This window comes from Leucopleurus acutus (assembly GCF_964270905.1).
Source record: "Leucopleurus acutus genome assembly, chromosome: 6".
Classification (NCBI taxonomy): domain Eukaryota; kingdom Metazoa; phylum Chordata; class Mammalia; order Artiodactyla; family Delphinidae; genus Leucopleurus; species Leucopleurus acutus.
In genome coordinates this window covers 61,922,836-61,947,050 of record NC_139149.1, presented here as the reverse complement: position 1 = coordinate 61,947,050, position 24,215 = coordinate 61,922,836, and the positions used below count along the sequence as shown (strand labels likewise).

The 24,215-nt window shown below is 36.0% G+C and overlaps 1 protein-coding gene across 1 annotated transcript in view; it reads left to right on the top strand.

The window, feature by feature from the left end:
* Window positions 1-24,215, top strand: part of LNPK (lunapark, ER junction formation factor) — an 83,268-nt gene that overhangs the window by 28,859 nt on the left and 30,194 nt on the right. The window contains exons 6-8 of the mRNA XM_082841286.1: window positions 308-348; window positions 7,334-7,417; window positions 7,500-7,551. Coding sequence (XP_082697412.1) covers window positions 308-348; window positions 7,334-7,417; window positions 7,500-7,551 — 177 coding nt within the window. The remainder of the gene's footprint in view (window positions 1-307; window positions 349-7,333; window positions 7,418-7,499; window positions 7,552-24,215) is intronic.

Below are 24,215 nucleotides of genomic sequence, written 5' to 3'. Positions count from 1 at the left end.
AAATAATAAAAAGTAATATTTCTGAAAACATTTAAAAAATATGTATCTTTTAAAATTTGGAAACGTGTTTTAGTCTATGTAAAGTCCATTTTTCCACTCCTGAGCTTGTGATATCTAATATAAGCAAACATATAAAATATATGGGTAAAAATTGAGATGACTTCTGTCTGTACACATCTGTGAGAAATTCTAAAATGAGACTGTTGTCTTGCAGTTGCTTAATGTATATCATTTGACATGATTTTTTTTCTTGTATCTTAAGTATCTTAATATCTGATTTAGTTTTGGTTTAAATCTTGTTTTCTAGATGAAGCATTGGATGATTTAAAATCCCAGAAGAAAAAAATAGTAAGTTAACTTTTATTTAAGTTAATTTATATAAAACTAATAAATTCAGAACTGAATAATTAATGTTTATATGTTGTAAGTAATGACTCTCCAAGGAACAAGTATGTTTTTAGATAACAGTTTAATGGTGAAGCTAAGTTATGAATATTTTTGCTAGTTAATAATGATCGACAGGAAAAAGTAGTTAGATGAACTTTTGAGAGTCTGAGTGTCTATGTCAGTTGGAAGCTGAGAAGTAAGTAAATGAATCATTTTGGAGGACTAAATGAGGCAGAGTGGTAAAAAGTGGGTATCCAGATTTATTATTAGGGCCAAAAAAAGACCAAACATCATATGTCAGTTCTCAGATTTTCTTGACATAATAAAGCGAGGAGAGAGGGAATCAAGAAGATTGGTTGTAAAAAACAAATTTAACATGCAAAAAAAAAAGGCCAAAGAAAACTGGGGAGAGAGAAAGAGAGTATTTTTTCTTTGGTTTCTTTCATTTTCTGTCAGCAGTTCTGATCACATGGGTGTCTGTTGTGGGACCAGTTAAATGCATCCTTCAGATGGGTTGGAAAGAGGAGGATCAAGAGAGAGGAAGGACTCTAGATGTTTAGAGGTTGATATGTAATAGTTTTTTTGTTTTTTTTTTTTGCGGTACGTGGGCCTCTCACTGTTGTGGCCTCTCCCGTTGCGGAGCACAGGCTCCGGACGGGCAGGCTCAGCGGCCATGGCTCACAGGCCCAGCCACTCCATGGCATGTGGGATCTTCCTGGACCAGGGCACGAACCCGTGTCCCCAGCATCGGCAGACGGACTCTCAACCACTGCGCCACCAGGGAAGCCCTGTAATAGTTTTTAATAAGTGGGTTGAACTTGGTGTTTGGCTTGAATTTACATATACTTTTTTCATGTAATTATTTTTGAAGTATAAGAATGATAATTGATAGGAGTATCATGTTATATGGAAACTTAATGAAATTTGATCAGATGCAAAATCAATTTAATGTATTTTAGTCTAACATAATGAGTAACAATTATGGATGAAACTAATAAAAATTATGAAGGTTAAGATTAATGTTAAAAATTGTTCTGTGAATTGGTAAGAAAAGACACTGGTCCTGAGGGATTTAAGTACCTGAAAAATAAAGAAACCTTAATTCTGAAAGGATTCCTTATCTTTTTTATTTGATGCCTCTTCAGTATTCTGTGAGGTATTTATCAAAATTGCATTGAGGGCTTCCCTGGTGGCGCAGTGGTTGAGAGTCCGCCTGCCCATGCAGGGGACACGGGTTCGTGCCCCGGTCCAGGAAGATCCCACATGCTGTGGAGCAGCTAGACCTGTGAGCCATGGCCGCTGGGCCTGCGCGTCCGGAGCCTGTGCTCTGCAATGGGAGAGGCCACAACAGTGAGAGGCCTGCGTACTGAAAAAAAAAAAAAAAAAAAATTGCATTGATACTTTTGATGGTCCTAAATTGAAACGTAGAAATGTTTCCATTGTATCTTATTATATTTCTGGCATTCTACACATTATGGAACAGCCAGAAATTCAAAGTGAGGAAATACTGATGGTTCTCAATAATATAGAAGTTGTGATATGATTGGTTTGGTTTGCTGATGTGATAAAAAAAAAGAAGAGCTGGTAGCCAAGCCTTACTTGTTGTACCAAAATGGAGAAATATTGATTAAAGTAGAAAAGACAAGGAGGAAGACAAAAGAAAAAAGAGAGAGAAAAAAGAAGAAAATAAAAAAATTCTAAGTGATGAGAAGCTGATTCAATGTCAGTGGCATCACATGAACAGAAAACAGAATCTTAGAGAACATATGATTGGTGAAGAACTCTCAGTAGAGTAACAGAACAGACTTAGAAAATTCTTTGACAGGACAAACCAAGCTATTTACTTCTTTAATAGCCCTTGATGGAATCACAACATAAACGCTGCTCCATCTAGGTCTGACAGTTGGGAAACTCAGTTCAAGGTTCAATAGTTTTGTATATCTAAATGGTTCATGAGACATCAATATTACAGAATACTTCAGTATGGCATTTCTCTTGCAATGTATAATTAAAGAAAAATAAGTTGGCTGCTTTAACTCATTTTGTTAATTAGGGAACACAATTTGCATTGACTTGATTGCTTCTGGTTTCAGTACTGTTGCTGTTGCTAACTAGTCCCTTGCCTTTATTGCTCAAGCCCTTAACAGAGCTGCTTTGTTTGAGTTATACTTTGTTTAGAACAATAGGTGTTAAGGGTGAATTTGTAAGGAGTACAATGCTAGCTAATGATTGTACTGGTAATGAGAGGAAAATGAAGGGACATTACTTTTGAGCAAAAGCAAAATGTAATCAAAACTGATTTTGTTCCTTGATGTTTAACTCTACATTTATAGCTTTAAAAATGCTGGCAGGAAGAATAGCCATTAGTTTAAAAGTACCCAATTCCTAACCCTTCTCTTTCACTAAAAAAATGAATGTAAATTGTATTTACTACTTAAAGGTGGTTTCCTCAGGTATGCCTCTCTTTAATCTGGATAGATTTGTAATGTAATTTGTAATTTGTCAAAGTGTAATTTGTAACAATAAACATGAATTATCAATTAATTAAAATTACTTAGAAAGGAAAATGAGTGACACCGTTTTAAATGTTTTAAAACAATGTTTTAAATCTAAGAACTTAACGTAAGTATTTACTTACTAAAATAAAGCTAGGAATTAATCTTTAGTTACCTAAAAAACCTCCCAAGTCTGGTTGTGTACGTTTTGCCACTCACATTTTTTTTTTAACTTTTAGTTTAAAACATGTCACTATTCAATAGATAATCACTTTGTATCCATGAGCATCCCATCAAAACAGTTCAAAATCAAAATCCATCAAAACTCGAGTCAAAATGACCTCTTTAAGTGGCTTCATGAAAATGCTGTGCTTTTTTCAGAATAGTACAGGTGTTTCTATGTGGTAATTCCTTTCTGGCATTTCTCAGGCAATTTATATTTTTCCAAGTCCTGAGGAAAATCGGTTGAGAAAGTGGGAACCTGGGAAAGAATTATTATAATTCTCTGAGAATTAAAACTTAACAATCACTACAAATGTTACTGGTTCAAAAGAATCCACTAGTGTCAGTTGAAAGCAAGAGCAAGAAATGCTGGCATGCTGAGCTGTAGGTTAATGTGGACATTTTAGGCAACAGGACAGGAGCACATAGAGGAGAAGTGGCACAATCTAATTAGTCTTGCTTTTGTGGCCATAAGTCTGTTTTATGGGCCCTGTCTCTTATTAATGGTGACTTATTCTTACAAATAAATGTTAATAAGTTTATATATATAGAATACTGTATACACAATCCTGTGAGTGATATTCCATGAAATAAATTTTGGAAGCAAAATAAGTCCTTAAATTGGCAATTTTAGCATGTGATTCTGTGTGGGGCTGTTAACCTCACTAGAAGTTTCATGTTACATTTTTATATTACCCAGTAATATCTGCTGGTGTTTTCCAGTGTTTGAGTATTCACTGTAGGCTACAGATCTTTGTAAATACTTTAACAGAAGAAATGCTGAGAGAGATGTTACTGTTATTGTAGAATACTCCTATATAAAGTTAGAAAATGATTTAAAATCTGAATTAGTAAAAACAATATTGATTTCAACAGCAAAACAAAATCAGGATAAGCAGACAGTATTTTCATCATTTTTTTTTTTTTTTTTTTTTGCGGTACGCGGGCCTCTCACTGTTGTGGCCTTTCCCGTTGCGGAGCACAGGCTCCGGACGCGCAGGCTCAGCGGCCATGGCTCACGGGCTTAGCCGCTCCGCGGCATGTGGGATCTTCCCGGACCGGGGCACGAACCCGCGTCCCCTGCATCGGCAGGCGGACTCTCAACCACTGCGCCACCAGGGAAGCCCCATCATTTTAAAAATATGAGTTTAAATAATGCAACATGTACCCTAAAGCTGTGAATTGAAGATTCTTTTAATAATTTGACCGAAGTCAGTACAAAACACAAGACATTTTTCTACATCGGAATATTTGTTATGAAACAAGGATAAAGAGTATTGGATAGGGCAATTAATGCTTTGTGTGTTTTAAAATTTTATTTCAAGAGTTATAATTTAAATATTGTATAATTATCTTTCAAAATTAAAAAAAATTGATGTTTATTTTGTGTTAGTGTTCCCTTCTTTTAGTATCTTCTATGATGAAATTCTATATCAGGTAGAAATAATTTTTATATGTTCTCAAAATATATAATCTTGCCAAAATAATGTTGATTCATAATAAATAAGCAACCATGTGTTTATTATTCTTTTTAATTTTTATTTCTTTAATTTTAATTAATTTATTTTATTTTTAAAATTTTGGCTGTGTTGGGTGTTCGTTGCTGCACGCTAGCTTTCTCTAGTTGCGGCGAGCAGGGGCTACTCTTGTGGTGCGCGGGCTTCTCATTACGGTGGCTTCTCTTGTTGCAGAGCACGGGCTCTAGGCGCGTGGGCTTCAGTTGTTGCAGCACGCGGGCTCAGTAGTTATGGCGCACGGGCTTAGTTGCTCTGTGGCATGTGGGATCTTCCCGGACCAGGGCTCGAACCTGCATTGGCAGGTGGGTTCTTAACCACTGCACCACTAGGGAAGTCCCTATTATTCTCTTTTTTAAATAAAAAACTTTTAGTATACTCATATCACAGAAAAACAATTCACTCTTTGTTACATCATTCATTATTATTTGAAATATGTAAAATATTAGAAGGAATACAGAGTAATTTGTAATTTAGGGAATTCTGAGAATTCAATTTCTCATTCCTGAATCCTGATATTAATACGGTGGGTATTTGAAAACACTGCTTGTTTCAGATCCACTCTGAATAACTGAGGTATCATTGAAGATTATGCGTTTTTGTGTTAGGTACTGGTATAGACTCTCCTACATTATTTAAATTGCATAACAGTGCTACGAGAAAGTGTTAATGTTTCTGCTCTACAAAAGGAGAAACTGAGGCTAACAGACTTGCTCAGTCTTTCTACAGCTAATTAACAATGGAGATGTACTTTGAACCCAGACCTTTTCTGATGTCATGGTTTCAAGTTTGTATTCTTCCCACTGATCAGATGTCTCCCTATTTATAAAACAAATTATTCACTTAAAATGTAGTAGGAATATATGTGTTAATTAAGCTATTACGTGAAAAAAGAATTTTTCAAAGTAAATGCAAAAGAAAAAGAGAATGGATTTGTATCTTTTGCTTTTTAAAATGTTTTTATTTAAGATACTTTACATGTACATAGACATAAACATGAATACTTGCTGAATGATGTACTAGGAATGGCAGTCGTTTAATAAAATGGCATTTCAGTTTTGACTTTTGTGTATTGTTTTAAAGATCACAGTTGTATCTAATCTTCTTTTTAAACCTACCAATAGTCTTACTCTAGAATTGTGCTGTACAAGTCAGTAGCCACTAGACCCATGTAGCTTTTAAAGTTTACATTATTTAAAGTGGAATAAAAGTAGCTACAGTTGGGTTCCTCAGTTGCACAAGCAATATTTTAAGTGATCATTTATCACATATGGCATTGTAGCTACTCTATCGTGCAGATATAAACCACTTCCATCATTACAGGTAGTTCTATTGTTACAGCACTGGTCTGGACCATCAAAAATTAATTTGTAGAGATCAGGGATTCAGTTCTTTGCTGTTTCATGTAGATTATGTTGATTTGGGGATAGATTCTATCATGCCCTCTCTCTGTCCCCATCCCAAGTTTTTCCCCAACCCTAAAGTAGTAATGTTACAAACATTTTCTTTACATCAGAAATTTAAACTTGCTTGTTTGAGAATTTATCATAATTTTGAAATAGTTAGAAAAATATTTTAGTTTCACTAAACCAAGGTTAGTAAATCATTCATCTAAGCACTTCTTAAGTGTTATATTGAGATTTTAATGAGGAATCTATTAACTATTGTGGCAGCATATTTTAAATTGTATTTTAATTTGGTAAATGTTCTCTGCTTTGCATTTTAAAATAAATGTCCTTTGGAATAAACATGACATTTAATGAATCTAAGCGGTCACTGAGAAGGAAAAGGTCCTCTTCCAAGTTTTGCAAAAGCATTTTTATTCTATATATTAACTATTTGTCATAACTATGACTGTCTTGTACTAAAGTTAAACTTTTTCTGATATTGGGCTGTAACTGCTAAAATGATACTTTACTAGTGATTACTTTTTAAATTAAACCCACATATTAAGCCATAAAGTGACTTGAGTGCATTGTAAATAAAATTCTATAATAATGAAGTGCTTTAATTACAGTCCCTAGTGTGAGCATAGAACTCAGTAAAATCTTTACTTAAATTCTTATTATGTTCAGTTTTTCCCCCTAAAGTTGTTTGAACCTAAGTAAAAAATGGGGAGCTTCAGCTTTTAAAGTCATTTGAGCAAATTCCATGAGAGAGCATGGCTGTTCTCCCAGTTAAGTGAGTTTTCACTGCATTTTGCAGCAAGCTAATTGCTTCTGCTAATAAATAATCTAAAATCGATGCTGACAGCAGTTAATTGGCACAGAGATTTTATTTTGTAAAGCTCTTGGCTAACGACCTTCTTTAAATTAATAGCATTAAGTACTAGGAGGAAATAAATCTGAGGAATTGCCTGTCATTTGCTTGTCATGTCTAATAACTTCCAATAATGATGGCTGATAGATTTTTGCACATTCCATTATTGAAGTTGGTGCATGTAATTATTCTCCTCATTATATGTAAACAATTAGCAATATTTGGTATTTCCTTGCAGTAAAGCTGTTAAATACAAGTAACATATTAGAGGTTAGAAGCCATTTTAAAATCTGGATTTTAATTATTTGAATGTGGAAGTCTTTCATGCTATCTGGGTATACTATGTGCTGTTTATTTTAAGCCTTGCAGTTGAATACTTTTTGAATAGGACTTATAAAAGTAAGTAGTGCATGTGTGTTTTAAAATGTGACAACTTGTGGAAATTTTTGTTTGCAGCTTGAAGAAGTCATGGAAAAAGAAACTTATAAAACAGCTAAATTAATTCTTGAAAGGTTTGATCCAGACTCAAAGAAAGCAAAGGTAAGGCTGTAATATCACTACTATTTTATTTTAAATCGCACATTGTAGTAGGTCACTGTAATAACATTATTGAATTTGACAGGAGTTGGAGCCGCCATCTGCTGGAGCAACTATAACTGCAAGACCTGGACAAGGTAAATAACTTTGTAGAAACTCCTGCTGCTGTTGGAAAGATCCATATTTATCCAAGTGAGTTCAAAAGTGTGATAGAGGTGTGAAAAACTTATGTAGGATGCTTTTATGTTAATTCGTATTTGGTAATTTGGGATATGACTTAAAATAGATGGCAATAAGTTTATTTCATTTTGATTTTATAGAAATATGTTGATGAGTAAAGATGTTATTATCTTTTGAGATTAAATATATAATTAGTTTTAATCTTTTGAAATTTAAGTGATTTCACCAATATTTTGTAAGGTTTTTTTCCCCCCTTTAAATAAGAGTCTCCTGGAATATCTGCTATTATGAAAATTCTTACATTTTTATGATTTATTTTTTGAGGAATTTAATGAAGATTTTTGTCAAACTTGAGTTCCTTCTAAAGTAACACTGTTAGAAAGAAAAAAAATGCAATTTAGAAATGAGAAAAAAAATTGAATTACTGCTATATAATAACATTAACTCTTTCTTTTTGCGGTTATATTGCCAGATTACTAGTGAAACCATTACTATTATGTTATTATTTTAAGTGGTTACATAAAGTATGCCCAAGACTGGCATGTGAAAAGATATTTTTGAGTTTGCATTGGCTTCCCCTTTTGTTCTCTTCTCTAGAGTATAATAAAATAACAGGCATACCTCAGATATTGCAGGTTTGGTTCCAGACCACCCCAATAAAGTGAATATCGCAATAAAGTGAGTCACACACACTTTTTGGTTTTCCCAGTGTGTATTAAAGTTATGTTTACACTATACTGTAGTCTATTAAGTGTGTAATAGCATTATGTCTAAAAAAATGTACATACCTTAATTAAAAAATACTTTATTGCTAAAAAATGCTAACCATCATCTGACAATGCAGGGTTGCCATATACCTTCAATTTGTAAAATTCATTTTGTGAAAAAACTCAGTATTCCCAAAGTACAATAAAATGAAGCAAATAAAACAAGGTATGCCTGTAGTTTGTAAGGCTTTTGTTGCTATATGGAATATACTTACAAAAATTTAACTTCTACTCTTATAAATCATTGGAATTGGAGCCTGGTTTATAAAGTTAGGGTGACATTTAGAACTTCGAGAAGTCAGTTCTTTTATAAATATCCACAAAGACCATGGGTACTAAATAAGCCATAGTAGTTTTAGGTATTCTAATTGGTGGAGGTATGTGGGAAGAATCCCACTGTTTCCCATATTTTATAAGTAGGATTCTGGTTTATAGAAATATTAGCCTGCTCTTTTGATAAATGTAAAAGTCTATCAAAAGTTATGTAAAAGTTTAAATATGATTAAAATAAATTAGTCGTAGAGAATTCCCTGGAGGTCCAGTGATTAGGACTCTGCCCTTCCAACTGCACGGGGTGTGAGTTCAACCCCTGGTCAGAGAACTAAGATCCCACAAGCCACGCTGTGCTTCTGAAAAAAAGAAAATTAGTCATAGATACTTGCAATGTAACACCTACTTTCATAATCAGTTTAAATTTTTCTATAATTTATACTTCTTACTAGTAATTATAAAATTTTTTTTTGGCCTGAAGGCCAGGTTACTATACTTTCTACTTGTATGACTGGTAGTAACTTTTCAAAAGTGCTTCTTGAATAACCTTAGTGAATATATTTTTAAAATGTGATATTTTGCAGAAAGCTGTTGCTGTTACTTTAACAAAAATCTGTTCTCTCTTATTAAAAAAGAACAGATGTATGATGCCCTTTATTGACATTCTTAAGCATTTATTAACATTAGGCAACATTAGTTCCTTTAAGAATCTAAACTTATCTTTCCTTAGAAACTTTTGAAGCCCCAATTTTTTTCTTCTGCTGTCATATTGTAACTATAGAAAAACCACTTCTGGTCTCTCTACTTTGGATTCCTGCAGCACTGCTTTTGGATATTCTTTTAGGGAGAATTAACATTTAGCTATAATATAAATGAATCATTCACTTCAAAGAATGTATTAAATAACTCTTATGTGTAGACATCATGGGGAATAAAGAGATGAATGTAATATGGTTTTTGACCTTAAGAAGCTTATAACCTATTTTTTTAAAATATTTCTTCTGGGGTACACTATTCTAGTATTCCTAACTTTTCTGGGTCTGTAAATATTAATTGCTATTTGGAATTTTTTTCCCTATTTAAAAAAATTCTAAACTGTATCTCAACTTTATTCTACTTTTTGAGAATTATAATTTAGTTCCTTGTTTAATTTGATCTTGTTATTATAGGTAAATTCGTCATACATTTTATTTATGTTTAAGTTCTGTGTTTCTGTGAGTTTAAAATTGTCTTTATTTCTTTGCTTTGAACCATTGTTAGTCCGTCAGTCCCTCCCTCCCTCCCTTCCTTCCTTCCTTCCTCACTCACTCCCTTTCTCCCCAACACCTTCTTCTCTCCCTCCCCCTTTCTTTCCTTTTTGTTTCTTTCACCTATTTCTGAACTTAAATAAAAGAAAAGGGAAAAAAATACTAAAGGATGTATGTATGTACATATGTGGCTCTCCAAACTGAATCTAATTGTGGTGTCCTTATTTTATTAGCTCTCTTGCATGTTTTCTGAACCAGAACTTGGATTCATGTGTAGTAGATAGCTTTCTTTTATTTTTTATTATTTACGTGTTAATGATATATATTAACTAAGAATGATTATAAAATTTGAGAATAGTATTCTTTGATTTGCTTAGGTTTAGCTCTAAAAGGAGTATAATATTTACTGAACATAATACTAACCTGACTGCCAGCCTCACGGCCACCCCACCCCCACCAATTTTTTATCTCTTGTGTTTTTCTTTATTTTTTAAAAAAATTATTGAAGTATAGTTGACATACAATATTGGTTTCAGGTGTACAACATAGTGATTCAACATTTACATGCATTACAAAATGATCTCCACAATAAGTATAGTAACCATTTGTCACCATACAAAGTTATTATAATATTATTGACTATATTCCCCATGCTGTACACTATATTATATCCCCTTAACTTATTTTTTGTGTCACTGGAAGTTTGTACCTTTTAATCCCCTTCATCTATTTCATCCATTCCCCAACTCCCCTCGCCTCTGGCAGCTACCAGTTTGTTCTCTGTATCTGTGAGTCTGTTTCCGTTTTGTTTTGTTTGTTCCTTTGTTTTGGTTTTTGGATTCCACATATAAGTGAAATCATTTCGTTTTTGTCTTTCTTTGCCTGACTTATTTCACTTAGCAAAATACCCCCTAGGTCCATCCATGTTGTTGCATACGGCAAGATTTCATTCTGTTTTATGGCTGAGTAATACTCCATTGTATACATGAATACATACCACATTTTCTTTACCTATCTATGGGTGGACACTTGCTATTGTAAATAATGCTGAAATGAACACAGGGGTGCATATATCTTTTCAAATTAGTATTTTTGTTTTCTTCAGATAGAAACCCAGGAGTGGAATTGCTGGATCTTCTGGTAGTTCTATTTTTATTATTTGACCCAGCTCCATACTGTTTTCCATCGTGGCCGTACCAATTTACATTCCCACCAACAATGTATGAGGGTTCCTTTTTTCTCCTTGCCCACACTTGTTACTTGTTGTCTTTTTGGTAATGGCCATTCTGACAGGTGTGAGGTGATATCTCACTGTGATTTTGTTTTGCATTTCCCTGATAGTTAGTGATATTGAGGATCTTTTCATGTGTCTGTTGGTCATCTGTATGTCTTTTTTGGAAAAATGTCTATTCAAGTCCTCTGCCTATTGTTTAATCAGATTGCTTGGTTTTTTTGATATTGAGTTGTGTATGTTCTTTGGATATTTTGGATATTAACCCCTTATTCGATATATCATCCGCAAATATCTTTTCCCACTCAGTAGGTTGCCTTTGTGTTTTGTTGTTGGTTTCCTTCTCTGTGCAAAAGCTTTTTAGTATGATTAGTCCCATTTGTTTATTCTTGCTTTTGTTTCTTTTGCCTGAGGCAAAAAGACATTGATCCAAAAAGACATTGCTAAGACTAATGTCAAGCATTTGTTGCCTATGTTTTCTTCTAGGGGTTTTATAGTTTTAGGTTTTGCACTTAAGACTTTAATCCATTTTGAGTTTATTTTTGTATATGGTATTTAATACTTTTGCACGTAGCTGTCCAATTTTCCCAACACTTTATTGAAGAGACTGTCTTTCTCTACTTTATATTTTTGCCTCCTTTGTCATAGATTAATTGACTATAAGCATGGGCTTATTTCTGGGCTGTGTTCTGTTCCATTGATCAATGTGACTGTTTTTGTGCTAGTACAATACTATTCTGATTACTATAGCTTTGTAGTATAGTTTGAACTCTGGGAGCACAGTAACTCTGGCTTTGTTCTTCTTTGGATATTTGGAGTCTTTTGTGGTTCCTACCAGTTTTAGGATTATTTGTTCTAGTTCTGTTAAAAACGCCGTTGGTATTTTGATAGGGATTGCACTGAATTTGTAGATTGCTTTGGATAGTATGGACATTTTAACAGTATTAATTCTTTCAACCCATGATCATGGTATATCTTTCCATTTATTTGTGTCATTATCAATTTCTTTCATCAGTGTCTTATAGTTTTCAGAGTATAGGTCTTCCACCTTCTTGGTTAAATTTATTCCTAGCTATTTTACTCTTTTTGATGCAATTATAAATGGGATAATTTTCTCTTTTTTTTCCCTTTATGCTAGTTATTAGTGAATAGAAATGAAACAGATTTCTGTATATTAATTTTGTATCCTTCAACTTTCCTGAATTCATTAATGAGTTCTAAAAGTTTTCTGGTGATGTCTTTAGGGTTTTTTATATACAATATCATGTTATCTGCAAATAGTGACAGTGACTTCTTCCTTTCCAATTTGGATGCTTTTTTCTTTTTTTTTTTTTTATAGAGCAAGTCAGTAGAGCAACTGCTCCTAATCTCTTTATTTTTATTTATTATTTTTTTTTGAACTTTATTTATTTCTTTATACAGCAGGTTCTTATTAGTCATCAATTTTATACTCATCAGTGTATACATGTCAATCCCAATCTCCCAGTTCATCACACCACCCCCCCACCCCCCGGCCACATTCCCCCCATGGTGTCCATAAGTTTGTTCTATGCATCTGTGTCTCAATTTCTGCCCTGCAAACCAGTTCATCTGTACCATTTTTCTAGGTTCCACATATATGCGTTAATATACGATATTTGTTTTTCTCTTTCTGACTTACTTCACTCTGTATGACAGTCTCTAGTTCCATCCACGTCTCTACAAATGACTCAATTTCGTTCCTTTTTATGGCTGAGTAATATTCCATTGTATGTATGTACCACATCTTCTTTATCCATTCATCTGTAGATGGGCATTTAGGTTGCTTCCATGTCCTGGCTATTATAAATAGTGCTGCAATGAACATTGGGGTGTGTGTGTCTTTTTGAATTATGGTTTTCTCTGGGTATACTCCCAGTAGCGGGATTGCTGGGTCATATGGTAATTCTATTTTTAGTTTTTTAAGGAACCTCCGTACTGTTCTCCATAGTGACTGTATCAATTTATATTCCCACCAACAGTGCAAGAGGGTTCCCTTTTCTCCACACCCTCTCCAGCATTTGTTGTTTGTAGATTTCCTGATGATGCCCGTTCTAACTAGTGTGAGGTGATAAATCATTGTAGTTTTGATTTGCATTTCTCTAATAATTAGTGATGTTGAACACCTTTTCATGTGCTTCTTGGCCATCTGTATGTGTTCTTTGGAGAAATGTCCATTTAGGTCTTTGCCCATTTTTTTTTTTTTTTTGCGGTATGTGGACCTCTCACTTTTGTGGCCTCTCCTGTTGCAGAGCACAGGCTCCAGACACGCAGGCTCAGCGACCATGGCTCACAGGCCTGGCCGCTCCGCGGCATGTGGGATCTTCCTGGACTAGAGCGCGAACCTGTGTCCCCTGCATCGGCAGGCGGACTCTCAACCACTGTGCCACCAGGGAAACCCTTCTGCCCATTTTTTGATGGGGTTGTTTGTCTTTTTAATATTGAGCTGCATGAGCTGTTTATATATTTTGGAGATTAATCCTTTGTCCATTGATTTGTTTTCAAATATTTTCTCCCATTCTGAGGGTTGTCTTTTCATCGTGTTTGTAGCTTCCTTTGCTGTGTAAAAACTTTTAAGTTTCATTAGGTCCCATTTGTTTATTTTTGTTTTTATTTCCATTACTCTAGGAGGTGGATCAGAAAAGATCTTGCTGTGATTTATGTCAAAGAGTGTTCTTCCTATGTTTTCCTGTAAGAGTTTTATACTGTCCAGTCTTACATTTAGGTCTCTAATCCACATTGAGTTTATTTTTGTGTATGGTGTTAAGGACTGTTCTAATTTCATTCTTTTACATGTAGCTGTCCAGTTTTCCCAGCACCACTTACTGAAGAGACTGTCTTTTCTCCATTGTATATTCTTGCCTCCTTTATCAAAAATAAGGTGACTATATGTGTGTGGGTTTATCTCTGGGCTTTCTATCCTGTTCCATTTGTCTTTATTTCTGTTTTTGTGCCAGTACCATATTATCTTGATTACTGTAGCTTTGTAGTATAGTCTGAAGTCCGGAAGCCTGATTCCTCCAGCTCCATTTTTTTTCCCTCAAGATTGCTTTGGCTATTCGGGGTCTTTTGTTTCTCCATACAGATTTTAAGATTTTTTGTTCTAGTTCTTTAAAAAATGCCATTGGTAATTTGATAGGGATTGCATTGAATCTGTAGATTGCATTGGATAGTATAGTCATTTTCACAGTATTGGTTCTTCCAATCCAAGAACATGTATATCTCTCCATCTGTTTGTTTCATCTTTAATTTCTTTCATCAGTGTCTCATAGTTTTCTGCATACAGGTCTTTGTCTCCCTAGGTATGTTTATTCCTAGGTATTTTATTCTTTTTGGTGCAATGGTAAACGGGAGTGTTTCCTTAATTTCCCTTTCAGATTTTTCATCATTAGTGTGTAGGAATGCAAGAGATTTCTGTGCATTAATTTTGTATCCTGCAACTTTACCAAATTCATTGATTAGCTCTAGTAGTTTTCTGGTGGCATCTTTACGATTCTCTATGTATAGTATCATGTCATCTGCAAAGAGTGACAGTGTTACTTCTTCTTTTCCAATTTGTATTCCTTTTATTTATTTTTCTTCTCTGATTGCCATGGCTAGGACTTCCAAAACTATGTTGAATAATAGTGGTGAGAGTGGACATTCTTGTCTTGTTCCTGATCTTAGAGGAAATGCTTTCAGTTTTTCACCATCAAGAATGATGTTTGGGGCTTCCCTGGTGGTGCAGTGGTTGGGAGTCCGCCTGCTGTTGCAGGGGACACGGGTTCGTGCCCCGGTCCAGGAAGATCCCATGTGCTGCAGAGCAGCTGGGCCGTGAGCCATGGCCACTGAGCCTGCGTGTCCGGAGCCTGTGCTCCGCAACGGGAGAGGCCACAAGAGTGAGAGGCCCACGTACCGAAAAAAAAAAAAAAGAATGATGTTTGCTGTGGGTTTGTCATATGTGGCCTTATTATGTTGAGGTAAGTTCCCTCTGTGCTCACTTTCTGGAGAGTTTTTATCATAAATGGGTGTTGAATTTTGTCAAAAGCTTTTTCTGCATCTATTGAGATGATCATACGGTTTTTCTTCTTCAGTTAATATGGTGTAGCACATTGATTGATTTGTGTATATTGAAGAATCCTTGCATCCCTGGGATAAATCCCACTTGATCATGGTGTATGAGCCTTTTAATATGTTGTTGGATTCTGTTTGCTAGTATTTTGTTAAGGATTTTTGCATGTGTGTTCATCAGTGATATTGGTCTGTAATTTTCTTCTTTTGTAGTATCTTTTTCTGGTTTTAGTATCAGGTTGATGATGGTGGCCTCATAGAATGAGTTTGGGAGTGTTCCTTCCTCTGCAAATTTTTGGAAGAGTTTGAGAAGGATGGGTGTTAGCTCTTCTCTAAATGTTTGATGGAATTCACCTGTGAAGCCATCTGGTCCTGGACTTTTGTTTGTTGGAAGATTTTATATCACAGTTTCAATTTCATTACTTGTGATTGGTCTGTTCATATTTTCTATTTCTTCCTGGTTCAGTCTTGGAAGGTTATACCTTTCTAAGAATTTGTCCATTTCTTCCAGGTTGTCCAGTTTATTGGCATAGAGTTGCTTGTAGTAGTCTCTTAGGATGCTTTGTACTTCTGCAGTGTCTGTTGTAACTTCATTTTCATTTCTAATTTTTTTGATTTGAGTCCTCTCTTTTTCGTGATGAGTCTGGCTAATGGTTTATCAATTTTGTTTATCTTCTCAAAGAACCAGCTTTATTGATATTTGCTATCGTTTTCTTTGTTTCTATTTTATTAATTTCTGCTTTGATTGTTATGATTTCTTTCCTTCTACTAAGTTTGGGTTTTGTTTGTTCTTCTTTCTCTAGTTCTTTTAGGTGTAAGGTTAGATTGTTTATTTGAAATATTTGTTGTTTCTTGAGGTAGGATTGTATTGCTATAAACTTCCCTCTTAGAACTGTTTTTGCTGCATCCCATAGGTTTTGGATCATCGTGTTTCCATTGTCATTTGTCTCTAGGTATTTTTTGATTTCCTCTCTGATTTCTTCAGTGATCTCTTGGTTATTTAGTAACGTATTGTGTAGCCTCCATGTGTTTGTGTTTTTTACATTTTTTTCCCTGTAACTGATTTCTAATCTCATAGCATTGTGGTCAGAAAAGATACTTAATATGATTTCAGTTTTCTTAAATTTACCGAGGCTTGGTTTGTGACCCAAGATGTGATCTGTCCTGGAGAATGTTCCATGCGTACTTGAGAAGAAAGTGTAATCTGCTGTTTTTGGATGGAATGTCCTATAAATATCAATTAAATCTATCTGGTCTATTGTTTTATTTAAAGCTTGTGTTTCCTTAATAATTTTCTGTTTGGATGATCTGTCCATTGATGTAAGTGAGGTGTTAAAGTCCCCCATTATTATTGTGTTACTGTCAATTTTCTCTTTTATAGCTGTTAGCAGTTGCCTTATGTATTGAGGTGCTCCTATGTTGGGTGCATATATATTTATAATTGTTATATCTTCTTCTTGGATTTATCCCTTGATCATTATGTAGTGTCCTTTCTTGTCTCTTGTAACATTTTTAATTTAAAGTCTATTTTATCTGATATGAGTATTGCTACTCCAGCTTTCTTTTGATTTCCATTTGCATGGAATATCTTTTTCCCATCCCCTCACTTTCAATCTGTATGTGTCTCTAGGTCTGAAGTGGGTCTCTTGTAGACAGCATATATATGCGTCTTGTTTTTGTATCCATTCAGTGAGCCTGTGTCTTTTGGTTGGAGTATTTGATCCATTCACATTTAAGGTAATTATTGATATGTATGTTCCTATTACCATTTTCTTAATTGTTTTGGGTTTGTTTTTGTAGGTCCTTTTCTTCTCTTGTGTTTTCCACTTAGAGAAGTTCCTTTAGCATTTATTGTAGAGCTGGTTTGGTGGCTGAATTCTCTTAGCTTTTGCTTGTCTGTAAAGCTTTTGATTTCTCCATCGAATCTGAATGAGATCCTTGCAGGGTAGAGTAATCTGGTTGTAGGTTCTTCCCTTTCATCACTTTAAATATGTCATTCCACTCCCTTCTGGCTTATAGAGTTTCCACTGAGAAATTAACTGTTCACCTTTTGGGAGTTACCTTGTATGTTATTTGTTGCTTTCAACAATTTTTCTTTGTCTTTAATTTTTGCCAATTTGATTACTATGTGTCTTGGTGTGTGTTTTCCTTGGGTTTATCCTGTATGGGACTCTCTGCACTTCCTCACTTGGGTGGCTATTTCCTTTCCCATGTTAGGGAAGTTTTCGACTATAATCTCTTCAAATATTTTCTTGGGTCCTTTCTCTCTCTCTTCTCCTTCTGAGACCCCTATAATGCGAATGTTGTTGCATTTAATGTTGTCTCAGAAGTCTCTTAGGCTGTCTTCATTTCTTTTCATTCTTTTTTCTTTATTCTGTTCTGCAGCAGTGAATTCCACCATTCTGTCTTGCAGGTCATTTATCCGTTCTTCTGCCTCAGTTATTCTGCTATTGATTCCTTCTAGTGTATTTTTCATTTCAGTTATTGTATTGTTCATCTCTGTTTGTTTGTTCTTTAATTCTTCTAGGTCTTTGTTAAACATTTCTTGCATCTTTTGAGTCTGCCTCTATTCTTTTTCTGAGGTCCTTGATCATCTTCACTATCATTATTCTGAATTCTTTTTCTGGAAGGTTGCCTATCTCCACTTCATTTAGTTGTTTTTCTGGAGTTTTATCTTGTTCCTTCATCTGGTACATAGCCCTCTGCCTTTTCATCTTGTCTATCTTTCTGTGAATGTGGTTTTTGTTCCACAGGCTGCAGGATTGTAATTCTCCTTGCTTCTGCTGTCTTTCCTCTCCTAATCTCTTTATTTTTAAACCAGGATTTTTCTAGTCTATAACACCCTGCTAGTGTTGAGTGGTCTCCTGCAGAGGCGGGAGGTGGCTGTGTCTCACCTTGAGGACAAGTTCACTAGCAGCAGCCTGGATGCTTTTTATTTCTTTTTCTTGTCTGCTTGCTGCGGCTAGGACTTCCAATACATGTTGAATAAGTGTGATGAGAGTGGGCATTTTTGTCTTATTCCTGATCTTAGAGGCAAAGCTTTCAGCTTTCTCTGTTGAGTCTTAGCTCTGGGTTTGTCATATATGGAATTTATTATGTTGAGGTATGTTCCCACTATACCCACTTTGTTGAGAGTTTTTATCATAAATGGATGTTGGGTTTTGTCAAATGCTTTTTCTACATATATTGAGATAATCAGGATTTTTATCTTTTGTCTTGTTAACATGGTGTGTCAGATTAATTGATCTGTGGATATTGAACCATCCTTGCATCCTTGGTTTAAACCCCACTTGGTCATGGTTTATGATCCTTCTAATGTATTGTTCAATTTGGTTGCTAGTATTCTTTTTTTTAATTAATTATTTTTTGACTGCATTGGGTCTTTGTTGCTGCATGCAGGCTTTCTCTAGTTGCGTTGAGTGGGGGCTACTCTTCGTTGTGGTGCATGGGCTTCTCATTACAGTGGCTTCTCTTCTTGCAGAGCACAGGCTCTAGGCGCGTGGGCTTCAGTAGTTGTGGCGCATGGGCCAGTAGTTGTGGCTCGCAGGCTCTGGAGCTCAGGCTCAGTAGTTGTTGCGCACGGGCTTAGTTGCTTCGCGGCATGTGGGACCTTCCCGGACCAGGGATTGAACCTGTGTCCCCTGCATTGACAGGCGGATTCTTAACCACTGCACCACCAGGGAAGTCCTGGTCTTGATTTTTTGATCCATTCAGCCATCCATTGTCTTTTGATTAGAGCACTTTGTTCATTTACATTTAAAGTAATTATTAATAGGTATGTATTCATTTCCATTCTGTTTATTGTTTTCTGGTTGTTTTTGTAGTTCTTCTTTGTTTCTTCTTCTCTTGCTTTCTTCCCTTATGATTTGATGAATATCTTTAATGTTATGTTTGGATTCCTTTGTTTTGTGTGTGTGTTTTTGTTTTAGGTACTATGAGGTTCATATATAATGACCTGTGTATATAGCTGTTTTAAGTTGATGATCTTGTTTTAAGTTCAAACACTTTCTAAAAGCCCTACATGTTTAGCCCCCCATCATGTTTTATGTTTTGAATTTACATCCTTTTATTTTGCGTATCCCTTAACTACATAGATATAGATGATTTTACTACTTTTGCCTTTCATCATTTCTACTAGCTTTATAAGTGATTGGTCCACTACTTTCACTATATGTTTGTCTGTAGTGGTGAGATTGTTTCCTCAGAATTTTCTTACTTCTAGTTGTGGCTTTTTCTTTTCCACTTAGAGAAGTCCCTTTAACATTTCTCGTAAGGTTGGTTTAATGGTGATGAACTCCTCTAGCTTTTGCTGTGTATAAGACTACCTCTCCTTCAATTCTGAATGATAACCTTGATGGGCAGAGTATTCTTGGTTGTTTCTTTTTTTCTCCAGTACTTTAAATATATTGTGCCGCTCCCTTTTGGCCTGCAAAGTTTCTGCTGAAAAGTCAGCTGATAGTCTTATGGGGGCTCTCTTATGTATAACTAGTTGTTTTTCTCTGCTGCTTTTAAGATTCTCTCCTTATCTTTCTCTTTTGACATTTTAAGTATAATGTGTCTTGATGTGGACCTCTTTGGGTTCGTCTTGTTTGGGACTGTCTGTGCTTCCAGGACCTGGATGTCTGTTTCCTTCCTCACATTGGGGAAGTTTTCAGCTATTATTTCTTGAGATACCTTCTCTGCCCCTTTCTCTCTCTCTCTTCCTTCTGGAATTCATGTAATGTGAATGTTAGTATGCTTGATGTTGTCCCAGAGGTCCCTTAAACTATTCTCTTTTTTCTGAGTTCTTTTTCTTTTTTCTGTTCAGTTTGGGTGATTTCCACTCCTCTGTCTTTCAGATCACTAGTCTATTCTTCTGTATCATCTAATCTTCCATTGATTCCCTCTAGTGTGTTTTTCATCTCAGTTATTGTATTCTTCAGCTCTGATTTTTTAAAGTATTTTCTTACTCTGCTGAAGTTTGCACTGTGGTCATCCATTCTGCTCTTGAGTTTCATGAGCATCTTTATGATCATTACCTTGAACTCTTTATCAGATAGATTGTTTATCTCCATTTCATTTAGTTTCTGAGATTGGTCTTGTTCTTTCATTTGGAATATACTTTTCTGTCTTCTCACTTTGCCTAATTCTCTGTGTTTATTTCTTTGTATTAGGTAGGCCCGTTACATTTCCTGATCTTGGAGAAGCGGTCTTATGTAGGTGGTGTCCTGTGGGGCCCAGGCACATGCTCTCTTCTGTGCACCAGAGCCAGATGCTTCAGGGGTGTAACCTGTGTGGGCTGTGTATGCCTTTCTCTTGTTGCGGGGCTAACTGCCGTGGGTTTGCTGGTATGCGGGTTGGCCCCTGGGCCCAGCTGGCTGAGAGGACCTGCTTTGTGCTATTACAGGGGATACATTGGTGGGCGGTGCAGGCCCCCCAGCACATCGGGCTGTGAGGCCTGGTGGCAGGCAACTGATGTGAGCACACTGGTAGGCAAGGCAGGCCCCTGGTGCTAATAGGCTCGAGGGAGGATTCCAGAGCATGCCTGCCAGTTCTGGTGTCATCTAGGTAATATGAGATCACATTAGTGGCTGCTGCCAACATCTGAGTCCCCAAGGGGAGTCCCAGCAGGAGGCTTTCTAAGATCGGCAAGTAGGTCTGACCCTGGCACCTTTCACACTGCTGCCTTTCTGCTTGAATTCAGATTGAGTGAGTTTTTGCCTGCACTCTTTAAGAGCAGCCTCAGTTTCCTACAGCCCTCTGGCTCTCCAAAATGTGAACCCTGCTGGTTTTCAAATTCAGACATTTTGGGGGCTCATTTTGGTGAAGGACCCCTGGGCTGGGGAGCCCAGTGTGGGGATTGGACTCCTCAGTCCTTGGGGAGGACCTCCTTTTTAAGGTTTTAATTGGTATATGGGAATAAATTTGACTTCTATATACTAATTTCTGATTTATTCATTTGTTTTTGTTTTTTCCAGTAAATGTTTATTGAGTATGTGCTGTCAGGTATTGTTTTAGGCCCTGAGGTTATAGTAGTAAAACAAAAGAGACAAAAAAAAAAATCTCCCTTTGTGCACGTTGTGGGGGTAGACAATTTTATCTATCAGTTTATCTGTATAATGTTAGATGGAGGAAAATGAAGAAAGGATGATGTATAGGGACTGTCTTGAGTGAGGGTGGGTTGAAGCATTAAATAGGGTTGTCAGGGAAGGCCACATTGATAAGGTGACCTTTGATCAAAGTCATGAAAGAGGTGAGGGGATGAGTCATGCAGATATCTGAGGGAAGTACATTCCAGACAGAAGGATCAGTAAGTGCAGAGACTGAGTAGAGAGTATGCCCAGATTACTCTAGAAATAGCGTGGAGGCCAATATGGCTGGACTGGATTGAACAATGGGGAGAATAGTAGGAGAGACAGTAAGAGAGGTAGCAAAGGATCATATCATGTGGGTCTTGTAGAATGTAGACCACGGTAAGAACTTCAGTTTTCAATTTTTAAAAAATTTTGTTTTTTGTTTTGAGCAGAGGATTGACATGATTTAAATTATGTTTTCAAAGGAAGGTGACTATGTTGAGGCTGCAAAGGAAGCAAAGGTGGAAGCAGGGAAAGTACTTAGGAAGCTCTTGCAGTTATCTAGGAAAGCACTGATGGTGGCTTGAACCTTTGTTTAGTAACATAAGAGGTGGTTTAAGATTCTGCATATATTTTAAAGTTGGAACCTAAAAGGTTTCCTGATGGATTGGATATTGGGTCAGAGACCGAGGACTCAGAGGTGACTTTCAGGATTTTGGCCTGAGTAACTGGGAAGATAGAGTTTTCAGTTATTGAGATGGTAGAAATTACAAGAGGAGCACTTTTTGGATGGGGTTTCAGGTGAGGTGGTGAAGAACAGGGTTTGATTTTGGATATGTATGTTTGAGATGCCTATTAGACAGATGTCCAAGTGGGGATTCTAAGGACGTAGTTGAATATGAGTCTGGCAAACAGGAATTATGTGGATTGGAGATATAAATTTGGGTGTCATCAGTATTTGGATGGTATCTACTAAAACCATGAAACTGGATGAGATTATCAAGGATGTAAATGTGGAGAAAGAAGAGAAAAGGACCAAGACCACCCTAGGGTACTCTAACATTAAGATATTTGGAGTAATGAAGAAGAACCAGAAAAAGAAAGTGAGAAGAAGTGGTCAGTGAGATAGGAAATCCCAAGAGTGTGTGGTGTCCTGGACACTAATTGAAGTTTCTGGGCCATGGTCATCTGTGACACATACTGCTGCCAAGTAAGTTGAGGGTCGAAAATTGACCATAGGTTTTAGCAATGTTGAAGAACTTGGTGACCTTGAGAAGAATAGTTTTGGTAGAGGAATGGAGTAAAAGCCTGTTTAGAGTAGATTTAAGAAAGTAAGGGAGTAGAGAAGTGGTAGACAATGAGAAGAGGCAGTTCTTTTGAGTAAAGGGAATGGAGAAAATGGGTAGCTGGAGGGGGAAGCATTTTGTGTGTATGAGTGAGCAGGATGTATGAAAGAAATGATAGCATGTGCATGTTTATGTGCTACTGGAAATGGCCTAGAAGACATGGAATAATTGATGATGGAGAGAGTGGGGACAATTGATGGAGAACCATCCATGAGGAGGCAAGAAAGGATGGGATTTAGTGTACAAGTGCATCTTGTACTAGTGAAATTAACAAAAGGAAAGTCAGTTATATCCTGCCACAGCTAAGTTTGAAATCAAAAAGTATTGAAAAAAAGTTAATGGTCCTAGCAAATGGATTACAACTTCTTATTTAAGTAGGTTTTTAGAGTTTACTCACTTGTGTTCCATGGCAGATATGGAAGATTAAAGTAGAAGTCATGAATCTTTTTTGCTCTTGATAGTAAATGGAATGATACTTCATACTTTGCTGTTTTGGGGGATGTACATTTGATAAAGAAAATCTGCGAAAACATAAAATAGCAAATGCACTTTTTTGGGTGTTCTTACGTGTTATAGCTATACCGTTGTAGTTATCTATTGTATTACAAACCACTCCAAAACTTAGTGGCTTAAAACAGCATTCATTTGTTTTGCTCATGAATTTACAATTTCGGCAGAGTTTGGTAGAAACATCTCATCTCTACCCCACATGGGTTGGAGCTACCTGATTGGGGATGGAGGATCTACTACCAGGATGGCTTACTCACATGACTGACAGATTGGTGCTGGCCTTTCCACATGGACCTCTCTAATGGAGCCACTTGGACTTGCTTCTAATGTGGTGCTGGGTTCTAAGAGTAAGCCACCCAAAAGACAGAGTAGTTTTGAAAGCTGGCACACCTATATTCTCTTGGTCAAACAGCAGTATTACAGATTCAAGGGAGGGGACATAGGCATTCTCCTTCTCCCATTTGAATGCAGGTGACTCAAATAATTGTGGACTCTTATTTTAAAACTGTCACATATACCTTAATACAGGTAACAAAGGCATTTCTATCCCCATCCATTTTTCTGTGTTCATATTAAATGCCGACATTACCATGAAACCTTTCTTCATCCCATCACTGATTTTAATATCCCCCTTCCTGAACCCTTCATGGTACTTTGTTGTTTCCTTTTTTTGTGGCATTTACCTTGTATTAGTGTATGTTATAATTTTGTATTATCTTTGCTTGCCACCTTTATATTGCAACTCTGAATTCCACTCAGTAGTGCTTTACTCATAGTGGTTGCTTAATAAGTGTGTTGTCAAAAGAAATAAAAGGAAACTTTTTTTAAGAATTCATAAATTTTGTTTAAATGTTGTAAAAAAGTGATTAACCAAATGAGACCTTGGTGAACTGCAAGGTGCAGGTTGTTTAAAATTGAGAGAGGTAAGAGACAAACTAGAGTAGGAATAAGTCATCAAGGTGATGAAGAAAAATGTTTTGATAAATTAAGAGTACATTTTGCTTAATAGTTCTTTAAAAAGCAGAGCAACAAAAAAGTAAACTCAACTAAAGGCTGGCAAGTGGTGTATGTTATTAGAAAATTTTCTGCTTGAAGGTAGCTTTTTTGTATGGTCTCCTGAAATTAGGCT